This window comes from Mixophyes fleayi, chromosome 9, assembly GCF_038048845.1.
Source record: "Mixophyes fleayi isolate aMixFle1 chromosome 9, aMixFle1.hap1, whole genome shotgun sequence".
NCBI classification, from domain to species: domain Eukaryota; kingdom Metazoa; phylum Chordata; class Amphibia; order Anura; family Limnodynastidae; genus Mixophyes; species Mixophyes fleayi.
The window spans coordinates 104,326,922-104,341,153 of NC_134410.1; the positions used below are offsets into that span (position 1 = coordinate 104,326,922).

The 14,232-nt window shown below is 38.4% G+C and overlaps 1 protein-coding gene across 2 annotated transcripts in view; it reads left to right on the forward strand.

Moving 5' to 3' along the window:
• PTGS1 (prostaglandin-endoperoxide synthase 1) overlaps positions 1–14,232 on the forward strand; it is a 90,880-nt gene that overhangs the window by 32,691 nt on the left and 43,957 nt on the right. For both annotated transcript variants that reach the window (XM_075184764.1, XM_075184763.1), the window contains 3 exons: positions 6,386–6,502; positions 9,178–9,318; positions 9,963–10,106. In XM_075184764.1, coding sequence (XP_075040865.1) covers positions 6,386–6,502; positions 9,178–9,318; positions 9,963–10,106 — 402 coding nt within the window. The remainder of the gene's footprint in view (positions 1–6,385; positions 6,503–9,177; positions 9,319–9,962; positions 10,107–14,232) is intronic.

Consider the following 14,232-nt stretch of genomic DNA (forward strand, 5'->3'; position numbering starts at 1 on the left):
ACAAGTTGGAACAAACTATCTAACACAATAAACCAATGTGGTCAGTTGCAAATTCAGATGTTTTTTCTCATTTAACTTTAAATTTTGTGTGTTTTTGGACTAGTTCCCCATTTTACACTTCCCAGAATTTTACACCATACTTGCCTACTCTCCCAGAATGTCCGGGAGACTCTAGACTTTCAAGATGTTCTCCCGGGCTCCACGAAGAATAGACCACTCTCCGGAACCCTGTACGATCTTTTCAAATACTGGGGAAGACAGAGAGTACATAACTCATGGACATGAAAGGTAGACAAATCAAATGCTGACATGAAAATAAAGGATAGAGAGAGCCCTGCTCATGAGAGAGCTTCCGATCTAATGAGACAACGGCACAGCTGAGATAAGAGGAGCGAGTGTGGCTCAGAGTAAAGATTGGGACAGTTGTGAGGGTGCACCAGTGTGAGTAGGGTAAACTCTAATACAGAGATGTACATTTAGGGCCAAACAGACACTTTTGATCATCATCAGATTCAGCAGAGGCACATTTTAGAACAAAAGGGGGATTTGTATCTAAATAATTAAATTGTCCTTGCAAAAGATTGCTAGTTTGTTAAGGGCTTCCCTGTAAATATATGCTCAATGGAAACATTAAAATAAGTAATGATTGTTTTATAAAGTATGGAGACTATCACTAAAGTTGACATCTATAACAAAAAGTTACCCTTCGTTTGGATAGCACTTCATTGCTCTGAAAGCCACTTTGCTCCTGTGCCATGTTTTTAATTACTGATGTTCCTGCTATTTTGTTCTCTGTCACAACCTGGGTACTGTACAATGTGGTTTCCATTTCAATGTCTTGTACATAGTATGCTGGGATTATCACATACAGCCAAAAAGCAGCACTTTCCATTTCTTCTTTACAAATACCACTTTCTGGTCTGCACAACATCACAGTAGGTATGTAATATATATTTACACTATTCTGGGCAGCAATCCCAGTTCGGTAAGTTAATCTTTTGCTGAAAGCCTGGGCAACTGCCAGAAGATTAAATTGTATTAATTGTCTGTCTGGGAAATAGAAACTAGGGAGTATGTTCTTTCCACTAAAATTTCAGAATAGGAAAATATTTGAAGGTGGTAAATCTTGTTTCCCAGAGGTATCTATCTATCTATGATGTGTATACTATAAAACTGTAATACAATTTGTTGAAAAAATTATGCATGTCTATATATATATATATATATATATATATATATATATATATATATATATGTATAAATATTTATACATTTTACAGTTCGAAAGCAGATTTTATTAATTTGCATACATGCTTAACTCTAATCCAATTTTAAATGTCTTACGTTAGATTACCAATTGCAAAAACATCCGAAATGAGATACTGATATGTGTACACTGCTAAAAAGAAAAAAAAACACCCCAAAAGCATTTATCTTTAAGCAACTGTCTTTTCAGAAGTTCAAATTACAACTGCAAACTTGTGGAGATGTTGTCTATAAGCAACCAATCAGATTCTAGCTGTCAATTTGTAGAATTTACTACATACATGATAACTAGAATCTGATTAGTTGCTATAGGCAACATCTTCATTCTTTCAAATCCTCAGTTTAGTAAATATACCCCCTAGTCTTGTGGAGCAGGATAAAAAGGAGATTTAAAAAATGAGATTATTGATATGGGATAAAGGGGTGGAGATTACACATTTTAAGGAGCGTCCATTGCTTTCCAAAACATAATACAACCATTTTCAATGGGAGAAGTACATTTTAAGGAGCACTTTGATCAATGTAAAAGAAAGACGTCAAACATAAAAAGTGTCAGATCTAATAAACACAGTCCCAATGTCCCCTACTGTCAAGATTAACTTAAGCCATAAAGAAGACTTAACTGAGCAGTATTTTAGAAAACCTAATAGTTTAAAGTAATGAAAAGAATTTTCATTAGAATTAGTTTACAAAGACGTCTCCAAAGACAGTAGAGTAGACATACGCTTTGAAGTACAATGGCTGGACTATGTAGGTAAATCTCTGTATGTTGTAAACGAGGTCCAATTTGATTACATTCATTTGTACACTATTAGCAATGTTTTTGGTTTTTTTTGCTGTTTTAATTATGTCTCTATTATGACTCCTAAATTCTGGGTGCCTCTCCCAGGCTCTTGCACCTTGGCCACTTGCTAGTGAAGTAGGCAGGACAAGGACCGCAATGAAGAGATACATTACAAATCGCCCCTGCAGCACGATGATGCAATTGTGGCATTTCAACTACTGGAGGAGAGGGGTTGTATGATGCAATTTGTAGCATTACACCCCCCTCTGCACTACCCACTTGACCTTCCCACAGAGATCTTCTAAATGGGGAGGGGGAGCCAGAAAGTTGGCAACTATGTTTGAGATTCATTCGAATACATTTATTGCATATAAAATTGCAGCTCAAAAACACATGATAAAAATGTGTATTTTCAATGTAAATGATTGGGGTTACCTGTAAGAAGACACATGTTAAGTTGTTTTTACTAGTTTCTTCAAGCTGCTATTAATGATTTAGTTTGCTTAGTGTCATGTGACTAATTTGGCATCCACAGTTATATGAAATATGATGTAGTGATCAGAGAGGCTTTGAAACTCTTCTTCACATGTGCTTCATAGCCACTCTCCCTGCCATCATGTGACCACTGAAGAGTTTCCTGATTGACTGGCTCTAAGACAAAGATCAAGTTGCACTCACCTCAGAAAGGAGCTTTAGATCTGACACCAAATGCTTCCAGCTAAGTAACACCTTTTCAGTTGTGGTGAGAACATGAAAAAATTAAGTTTGTTGCTTTAAAAACAAACAAAAATCTGCATGGGATTTCAAATTTCACCTTTTAAATAAGATAAAGGAACCCATAGCAAATGGCATGTGGATCCATTTTTTTGGTTTAAGAACTATTGAGCTAGGTATTCTCAACAGTATACAATGTTAAATAGCACCAGCTCTGTGGAAAAGCGAGGACCTTGCTTGTGTTAGGCACACTGATTGTTTACCCTAAAGGGTTAAAAGTATTTCATGGCCAATGTGGTGGCTGGGGTGGAGTCTGGAGACGTGCTGATAATCCTGTGTGAAAAGGTGTTGCTCCTCCTTTCTACTCGTGGAACGCCTGCCCTCCCATCCCTTTTTTATGTTATATGTGGTTTATGTAGTAGGTCTGATTTGTTGTAACCATTCTTTGCTTTCTGCATTCAGTTGAGGCACAGTAGGCAGGAAAGTGGGGCAGGCAGTGGTTAATACAGGGCGCAGTTAGTTTGGTTGGAGTCATCCTCCCTTCCATCTGGTCTCTTTAAAGAGTCACCTTTGCCCTGGGTATCGTTTTAGTAAGCGTACCTGTGAGGCCAGAGAGGGCGGAGTCTTTCTGATGCCATAAGGTTTGCGCCGTGGTATTTGATAAAGTATTCTGATAAAGTTCGTTTTGACTGGTAGCCTGTCTGCATCCGCTTTCGTTGCCACCTGTTTCTACAATTTCTAACTAATTAATAAACTGTGACCTTAGTTCGCCAAAAATTATTACTGTGTCCGTGTGGTTTATTTCAGGTTGATTATGTGAGTCATTATTTTAAGGTATTTAGGGTTTAGAACATTGTGGTGGAATCAGCCCATTGGTGTTTAATAATTTGTAAACACCATACACAGAAGTAATGGAGGGAATCAAATGAGAAATACTTCTGCTAGCTGGAGTGAAGAATGTAAATATTTAGAAATTATAATTTGATTACTAGAGTTTGTTTTTTTAACCTATTACTCTTGTCCTGTAAGCAAAAATCTGTATATATGTGTACGGCTTTGGACAAACAGATTTATTAGGATGAAAGTTATTGCATAGCAAATAATGTGCAACTGAACTGTGGTTTTGTAGCTAATAGTTTCATTTACTTAAGTGACATATTACTCTTACCAGCAATAATGTGCTAAATAAAGATACTTTTTGCAAAGATTAGTCTGGTAGACTAAAATGTGTGCATGTGAGTTGTACTACTGTGAGTCTACAGCTGATTCCAGCAGCTGTTGTAACAGGAAATGCTGTTATGTTAACATAATTGAATTGTATTTGATTGCAGATCATTTGTCTTTGGCATATTTGTAGCAGAATTCCTTCCATATTACACTTTAGTGTTCATAATTGTAAGGGACCGTGTTATTTTGCTCAACTCAAGTTCTGTGTGTGATAGTGTATTTATGGCCAGTGCAAGTTTTCTCAGCGCCCTAGGCAACAATTCACACTACCGCTCCTTCTCTCTCCAATACCTTCTATTGAATCTATCACACACATTTGACTTTGTAAATAAATACAAATTCTGCATTTATTAATGCAGATTTTCAAGAGAGGAGTTTCTGTGCCATTCCATGATCATTATGCAAGGGAGTGGCTATAATTTTAGACAGTGCTAAACTGCTCTCCAACCACTTCCAATCTCCTAAAAATACATGGGCAATGCTGCGCGCATTACTGTCAGGTGCACACTGCTCACCCTCTATGAGCAGAGGTATGAAGTGGGACTTACCTCCCTATTGACCTTGCAGTGGGGTCAAAGTCCTGATTGAGCGGGACAGTCGCCTATAACGGGAACTGCTCCACCAGAGCCAGGACAGTTGGCAGGCTGTCCTGGTGTCTCCTATGTGTTCTTGAAGCTTTCACTACCTGCTGCTGGTGTCTTAAGCTCAGTAGATCATTGTCTGGATTTTGGAATGTTAGGACCCTGTTTGGAAAAAGGATACCTAGATGAAATTTGGAAAGTTTAATAATGTGTGAACCCGCTGGGCCTCTCTCCCCACAACCAGTCCCATTGTTAAATCAACAACAACAATGTTTATTAATAGGCACCCCTCCCTCCCTCCAATGAGCCCTGACATTAAGTTAATAGAACTCACGTTAAATAAATTTACCTACTTCCATCCCAGGCAGCACCAACATTAAATAATTAGTATTCAGGTTTAATAAATAGCCCTCCTTCACTCCACTCCAAACTCACCCCCAAAGCATCCAAGCAGTATAAATTTATAATCCCATCACCCCACCTTAAATTAATAGGCTCCACCATGATGCCACTAATATATTAAATAGTCCTCACCATCACAAAAATAGTCCCCACTAATCAATATATAGTGCCCACCCACAATTAAATGATTAACCCCTTGCAAAAATAGTCTAAATGCTGAGAAAAGAAATTATTGTAATCTTTTTGATAAAGTTGTTGTTGCAAAGACTCCAAGAAACATCACTACGTTAATCTCCCAAATCCTTTGTGCATATTTCAGCATTGCAAAACACAATATTTAGAAATGCGGTTGATGACTTTGCCACAACATCAACTGTCAAAACCTGATAATCCCATTTACACAGTAAGATTAATCTTTCCAAGTGGAGTCATTTATAAACAAAACCTTTTTTCTTGATCAGTGAAATGTCACCCTACTATTAATTAATAACCCAGCTGCCCATCCCAATTGCCACCCTCTGCACGTACCTTCTTCCATATGGATGTCAGCTGGGGAGAGAGTGCCTGACTGGTACTGCAGGCCATTATAGATGGCATCTTCTCTTCCACCAGAGGCAGAGATTATGTGGCTTGGAGTGGCGCTACTGCTTCCCCTAGATGAAAGTCAGGACTCAGGATGGCCGGGTAACTAACAGCTGTGCAGGGCCGGTAGCTTTTGAAGTTACTTTAATTGAGCACTGCAGCCGCTGGCAGCATGGAATTACATAAAGTCAGCAACTTAATGCCCGATGGCCATCTCACTAGCATCTCCCCAAGTACCAGTGCCCTAGGCAACTGCTGAAAGTGTTGGGCCTGAGTGTATTCATATGTGTATTTTATAGATTTTTCTTCTCAAACATAGTGTAATTTATTTTCTAATTGGTCATGTAATCACTCACTAGTATTTTTGAACTATTCTGGCCCATAATCCACTTGTTTTGGTTTGTTTCTGTGACTAAGCTGCTATTTTGACATTTACTATTTTAATTTATTTACATGATGCCCTGTTCTTCTTTTGACAATGCAAAGGTCTGGTCCTTTGAAACACGAATTTTGCATGATCTTTGTCAATAGTCAATTTTAGGCAGATAATATTACTACATGTAATGGAAAACACATAGCTGATTTTGCAAACCAGTTATAGCCTGATCCCACTTTTCCAGAGCCTAAGGGGCCTTTAACTCTGCTATAGTAGTACTCCTGTATCAGGAAGTGTTTTAACAACACGATTACAGTGTCTTGCACGAGCGCTAATGAACAGATCACAAGAGTGTATGGATATAATTACTATACATAAATGTTTTGAAAAATGTTTTTGAAATATAAAAATTTTAATTTCATTTAAATTAATTTGGCATTCTTTTCATTTTAGTGAATCCATGCTGCTACTTCCCATGCCTGCACAAAGGCGTGTGCGTGAGGTTTGATTTGGACAAATATGAATGTGACTGCACTCGGACTGGGTATTATGGAAGAAACTGCTCTATCCGTAAGCTATGAGACAAATGTCTTTATCATATCCAACAGTTGTTTCCTGTAAGACTGTAATCAAATATAAATTCTTGAGTGGTGCTGCAACTTTGGACAGAGCACAGTTAAAACAACTCTGTAGAGCAGGGTGTGCGAGTTGCTTAAAAGGCATACCTTCCGTTCCAAAATATTAGATATAACAACAATAAAGTTTAAGCCTGAACAGTTTTCTTTCAATAGAATGCGCTTCGTTTTTATAACATTTCTACACTTTTTTTTTTTTGTAAGGAAGTCATACCTGTGTAACCCTGTAACATTTTTGGCATTGAAAGTGTTTTGTTTTACTGAACATTTCCATCCTGATGTAATAAAACCCCCAGAAGAGTAAACCGCAAATGTGTTTCACAAGATCTTAAGCTACTGAGAGTCTCTTAGAAATACTCCCCTGACATTCAGTATCTCTTATATAAATAATCTTCCAAGCTACACATATTTTTTACATTTGAAAAGCATTTTTTTACCTACACATTTAAGTGCAAAGTGCATGTACATTACATGGGAGTTGTTTGTTACATTGACAAATAGGAAACTTTTACTATAAAAACAGCATTTAAAGCTGTTGTACACTCTCACTATTAAAATGGATAAGGAACCATCCACACTCATTGATAACAATACTTATTGTATAATACCCCTTAAATATTATAGATGAAGTTACTTATAAGCGATATTTAATTCATATGAAGCAAATCTGAAAGATTACAAGTTATATTGAGTAAAGAGCAATATATGCCACTGAGAATAGTTTAGTGGTAGCTCTAGAGTGAAATTGCTTTACAGCTTGTAATTATACTATAATCCAAAGCACTTATATTTATTAAATGATCATATGGATAATTTATACATGGACATAGAATTGTGGATAGAGTGTATGTATGTATATATATATATATATATATATATATATATATATATATATATATCCAATATATAAATGCTTAGTGGCGTCTGTGTGTGTGTGTGAAAAAAAAAAAAAACAAGTTGCAGCGCAACCTGCTGGGCAGAGTTATACACTGACCTACTAAATTCTTAGTGTGTGTGGGAAAAAAAATTCAAAAAGGGCTGAAATTTGGTAGGGCTCAAACTCATTTTCGTGAGGTAATTTTACCTCATGAACACACATGTGTAGAGGCGTGCGTTAGTGTGTGTGGAAAAAACTATTTTCTCAGAAAGGGCTCATCCAATTGACCTGAAATTTGGTATACTGACATTATTTGACAAAAAAAATAGAATAGTCAAGTCAGTTAACTTCCATCATCCCCCCTTCCCCCCGTGGGAGGGGTAGTAAAGGCTAAATTTATGAGTTAAGGGGTCAAACTCATTTTCGTGAGGTAATTTTACCTCATGAACACACATTAAAAAGGCCGCTTGCGTCGGGAACTAACAATCTTCCCCTGAGGAGGCCTGGGCTAGGCCCAAATGCATGACAAGAACCTTTTTAAGACCTTAAGTATCTTGATTTGACTAGAATGCATGAGTATCATGCACGGGTTAACTTGTATATATATATATATATATATATATATATATATATATGTATATATATATATATATATATATATATATATATGTGTGTGTGCGTGTGTGTGTATAAATTACGCAACTCAAATAACTGCAGGGCATTGGCGATTGTAGAAAATATACTAATACAAAAAAGTTCACACTCTTCTTCTCAGTATAATTTAAGACACTGACAAAGTTTCTGCTACATTAGTTAAGTGCATACTTGCCAACTTGCTGAAGTTGGCTTCCGGGAGCCTGCCAGGGGAGGTGGGCGTGATGGGGGCAGGGCTCCAAAATTCATGTCATTTTGGCAAGCACCGGGATTCCCGGTGAATCACGGCATTTTGGACCTAATTCTGCCCACTTCACTAGGAAGTGGGCAGAATTCTGCCAGATGCGGGAGATTGCCACACTCTCCCGGGAGTCCGTGAGACTCTTGCAAAATGCGGGAGTCTCCCGGACATTCCGGGAGAGTTGTCAGCCATTTATCCAGACACTCTCCACTGTAGAATATTACCATATATAATTCTCAGAGTCGTGAATATACCATATAGTTATAGAATACTATATTGAATCACTGATGGTTTTTAGGTTCGGTCCCATTAAGTTCCTTCATTGTTAAAGTATGCATTAAAATACCTGCCCACTGAACTCTGACTTATTTTATTTTGGAATATTTACTTTCAATTATTAAAACATGTTTTATGTGTAAGATAATAAAAGCTATATTTTATTTATTTTATTTCATATGTTAGCTGTTAATGGTGGACATTTTGATTTTTATGCTTGTCTCTAATTACAGAGTTATAATCTATATCTTGTGAAATCTGTATGTTTTAAACATATATGCTTCAAAAGCTTGTACCCCAACTAAAGGCATGCCCCTCAAACACCCTCACTTCTGTAAACACAGATCACTGCTTTTGAAGGCGAAAGTTTAAAAAAGGGAAAATTTTGTTCATTGCCATAGAGAGCAGCATGTTGTTAGCTGTGAGCTGCTGTCAACCAATCACATGCTGCCCTCTAAAGCACTAACATTACAACTCACCCCCTTTTCACGGTACTTCTGATGAAACTTTAACTGTAGCTATAAACACATCTAGATGTATTCATTGATTGTTTTATTTGCAGCTGAATTTTGGACTAGAGTTCGTGAATTCCTTCGTCCAAGTCCTACATTTTATCACTACATCCTGACACGGTTTAAATGGTTTTGGGATATAATAAATGAAACTTTTATCCGTGATACAATTGTAAAGCTAGTTCTAACAGGTAAGATCACCTTTTTTCAATACTGCTTCTGGAACAGATTTTATGACAAATGTCATGTACTATATGAACTATTAACTATCGCAGACAACTACTTTTGCCAAAGCTGCATTCTGGACATAAGAGAACTGTATCTTTGACTCTAGGGAGCTGTACACTAGGTAGCTATATATTGTAGACTTGGGGGTAAATGTATCAAGCTGAGAGATTTCAGGCGGGTTTGAAACACCAATCAGGTTCTAGCTATCATTTATGTAGTACATTCTATAAAATGACAGCTAGAATCTGATTGGTTGCTATAGGCAACATCTCCACTTTTCAAACCCGCCGGAAAACTCTCAGCTTGATACATTGACCCCTTGGTGTCTTTGTACTGAACTCTGAGGGACAGGGTCTAACCAGAAGACTGAATGACTCTGTACTAGAGGCTGGGGTCTGCTGTGTACTGGCACTGGAAGTTGGGTTGCATTCTGTACTATAGGAAACTGTACACTGGAGAACGTGGAAGTGGAGACTATGGGTGCATACAGCACTCTGGGGGTTGTATAATATGCTTACAGGTACATATAAGAGCATATGATGTTGGGGCAACACGCTCTGCACGTTGCAGAGTAACTGTTAATGAAACTGTAATCTCTTTATTTTAGTGCGCTCTAATTTGATACCCAGTCCTCCAACCTATAATTCAGCATACGGTTACATTAGCTGGGAAGCCTATGCCAATGTCAGCTACTTCACAAGAGTTCTTCCGCCTGTGCCAGATGATTGTCCTACACCAATGGGAACAAAAGGTGAGATGCTGTGAAACCGTTCAGCTACCTGACGTTAAATCCAAGCTCCTCTATGAACCTGTGTGCTTATGTTGTGCGTTACATGATTTGACATTTTAGTAGCAAACTTTGTATTGTGGGGTGTACATTGGGCTTACAATTTAAGGCAGAACAGTGTCTGTCACAGGTATCATCATCATCATCAGCTATTTGTATAGCGCCACTAACTCCGCAGCGCTGTACAGAGAACTCACTCACATCAGTCCCTGCCCCATTGGAGCCTACAGTCTAAATTCCCTAACATACACACAGACAGAGAGAGAGAGAGACTAGGGTCAATTTTTATAGCAGCCAATTAACCTACTAGTATGTTTTTAGAATGTCAGAGGAAACCGGAGCACCCAGAGGAAACCCACGCAAACATGGGGAGAACATACAAACTCCACACAGATAAGGCCATGGTTGGGAATTGAACTCATGACCCCAGTGTTGTGAGGCAGAAATGCTAACCACTCAACCACCGTGCTGCCCATGCACACAAATTGATTTTTACACCCTTTTATGCTCTTGGAATCAAATAATTTGTATAATTGAGGTAGACAAATCTGGCTTACTGGCTAAAGGTTATGAAAAGTACTTTTACATGCAATAGTGGCCCACACCAATTTGTTTCAAAATTAAAAGGGGCAGCACAGTGGCTAAGTGGTTAGCACTTCTGCCTCACAGCACTGGGGTCATGAGTTCAATTCCTGACCATAACCTTATCTGTGTGGAGTTTGTATGTTCTCCCCGTATTTGCGTAGGTTTCCTCTGGGTGCTCCGGTTTCCGCCCACACTCCAAAAACATACTGGTAGGTTAATTGGCTGCTATCAAATTGACCCCTAGGGGTATATTTACTAAACAACGGGTTTAAAAAAGTGGAGATGTTGCCTATAGCAACCAATCAGATTCTAGCTGTCATTTATTTAGTGCATTCTACAAAATGAAAGCTAGAATCTGATAGGTTGCTATAGGCAACATCTCCACTTCTTCAAACCCGCAGTTTAGTAAATCTAGCCCCTAGTCTCTCTCTCAGTCTGTCTGTGTGTGTGTGTTAGGAAATTTAGACTGTAAGCTCCAATGTGGCAGGGACTGATGTGAACAAGTTCTCTGTACAGCGCTGCGGAATTAGTGGCACTATATAAATGATGATGATGATGATGATGAAATGTTATAATCACATTCCCCAACAGAAAGTCATTATCAAAAGGTATTTTCAAAATGCATTTTTATATGCCCTGTAGTATTAAATATAGTTAAACTTGTTTCATTGATTATACAAGACAAAATGCATTGTTCATGATACATGTTAATTTAGGGTTAGATTTACTAAAAGGTGATTTTTTTTTATGTGGTTTGCAAAACACCACACATCGGACACAGTTTTGGAGGCTGAAAACTCAAACTGCATTTGATGTGTTGCGGTTTGCAAACCCCTAAACCGCTTGCCGTTTAGGTCAAGCCATATGTGGTTTAGGCCAGACTGCATGGTAAAACAAGATGTAAAACATCTGGCTTTATACCCTTCCATTGTGCTACTCAGCATTGGGTCTGGTCCTCTGGGGCAGAGAACTGTACAAAAGTCCAATGCTGAATAGCACTGGGCCCCTCCTGTTGCCTTATAAAATAAATAGGGGAAAATGAATATGTTGTGCAAGCACAGAAGTGCCAGCATGTTCTTGGATGACAGTGCATACTATCATTTGCAGTGAAACAAGTGTGTACTACGAGGGTTAACCCTCTAATAAGTGAAGTAGCTAATTGTCTCCAACTATTCTCCAAATTGGCAGTGGACAGGGATGCGTCTGTTTGAGCTGTGGGAGAGACTGTCTGTCGGCTTAGCTCTGACTTTGAAGCAGGGATACATAGCTTTTCTCCGAGGCCAAATTGGGAGCTAGTACTCAGTTTAATGTGCTGCAGTAAGACTTTACTCATTTTAACATGTATAATATTACAATACAAGAATACTAAATATAGAATTTACAGGGAATGAGGAACCTCTCTGTCATTAAGCCATACCACTCAACACTGTTAAAACATGCACAGATGCACTACATGTTAAGATTTTGTCCCTGGTACCCATCGGCCTGGTGTACTGGGGGGCCCAGTGTTACTCGGCATGGGGCAAATTGTTCAGTTCCCCTCAAGAGGCCGGGTCCAATGCTGAGTAGCAGTGAGCTCTTCCACAAAGAAGTTTGGCAATCCCATGTTGTCCCCATGAGGAAAGAAGGGTGTAGCTATTCCATGTATTGGGTGTGGTCATGTCACATAGGGAGTGAGCAATGCCCTTCCCTTGTAACACATTTGCCCTTCCTCACCGCTATAGTAACACATGTCCCCCTCAGTCTTTTAACACGTTTCCCTCTTGTAGTAAATTATTTATTCCCCAACACCACTTCCATATAAGCAGCAGACTAAGCTCTGCAGTAGTACAGGGACTGTCTGTCAGCGAATCAGACTGAAGCTCACTGTCAGACTGACCTCACTGAATAACGCTGGTTTTCACTGTGGCTACATTGGTGGAACCCAACAGCTACTAGTACAATATGGGACAGTTAGAGGAGGTCCTAGGCCTCCAAAACAGAAGCAGCAGTGTTTCTGTCCCGGCGTCCCGGTTCTCCCTGTTCCTGCCATGCTTCCCTAGTGCCGAGTTTTCCACCAGCACTGTGGAGGGTGGACCATGGTGGCCCATGGGCAGAGGGGCTCACCAGAGATTTTGGAATGGTGGGTAGTCTGAGCATGGGTATCCCATACACTAACTTCAAAAAGTGAAAATAAAAACATTTATTAAAAAAAAAAAAACAAGCATTGCAAACTAGCAATATTAATGAAGAAGAAAATAGACCTATAACTTCTCATGTATTACTATTGTGCATGTGTACATAGTAAATGATAATTAATGAAAAAACTGAATGAAAAAAAATTAGGACAGTATAAGCTGATGCCATTCATTATTTAAATCTGCATAATAATTTAGCGTATAGCAAAAAAACATAAATAAAATAAAAAAATCAATGAAATGGTTTAAAGTGCAAAGTTATAGTTCAGCTGTGGATATAAAGTAGTAGAAAGCAAGGTTAATTTTTAGAATTATAACTTTACACTTGGGCCTGTCATTAGTCCATATGGGACAGTCCCATTTCCGTCTGTGAAAGAGAGCATGGCTTGATGGAAAAAGGGATGAAAGGGGTGTAGCCGTGCTTGGTGCTTGAAATGTGCTGTGACGTGTTTGGGCTTTTCTACACTAAGTATGTTCATCAAGTACTACTTATCTCATCCTCTACTAATCTGAAGCTCATTCATTTGTATTTCTCAGCTGTGCATCTATGTGTTTTAAAGTATGTAACAGTAATTTGTTATTTATTTTTTTATTCTATGTTGACCGAGTGTTTTATTGATGCCTAATATATGATAGGTATCTGGCCTTCTCTAGCCTAATAGTACAAATAGTTGCTTTTGTTTTTTTATTTCCCCTTGCCTCTGAGTAGTTGACCAATTATCACAGATGTAGTGTATTCTGAAATCAGCCTCACTATATCTTACATTTAGACTAAGGGGAAACGTGTCTGGGGTGTGACGTGTTTGGGCCTTTCTACACTCAGTGGGTTTTCTCACAAATTGTTTGGAAATGCAGTTATACAACACAGCTGGATAACATTGGACAACATCTGAAGAAATCCAGGCATAAGCTACACCTGCTGCAGCCTATTTTTGCACTACTTCACTGAACATTGCAAATAGGTATTTCTTTAAACTTTTTTAACTTTGTGGCTTTTTACTCTAAAATCACAATGTTTAACAAATTGCTTTTATTACTCTGTTTCATGGCATTATCTTTAGGACTATATCATTCTTCACCCTTCCTGCAACACAAACATTTGTCAACATTGTCCCTACATTACTCCACTCACCCCTAGTTAACACTAAGTTAACACCCCTAGACCTTTTGTCCTATTTATTTTCTCTAACTGGAACAGCCTCCTCCTCTTGCCAGAACATAAAAGGACACTCATTTTACAGTTCTCTTACCTATCTTTCTCTTGCTCTGCTTCTTCTATTATCTGATAACATATACTTAGTCCAGGTCCTACACACTCCTCCCACAGC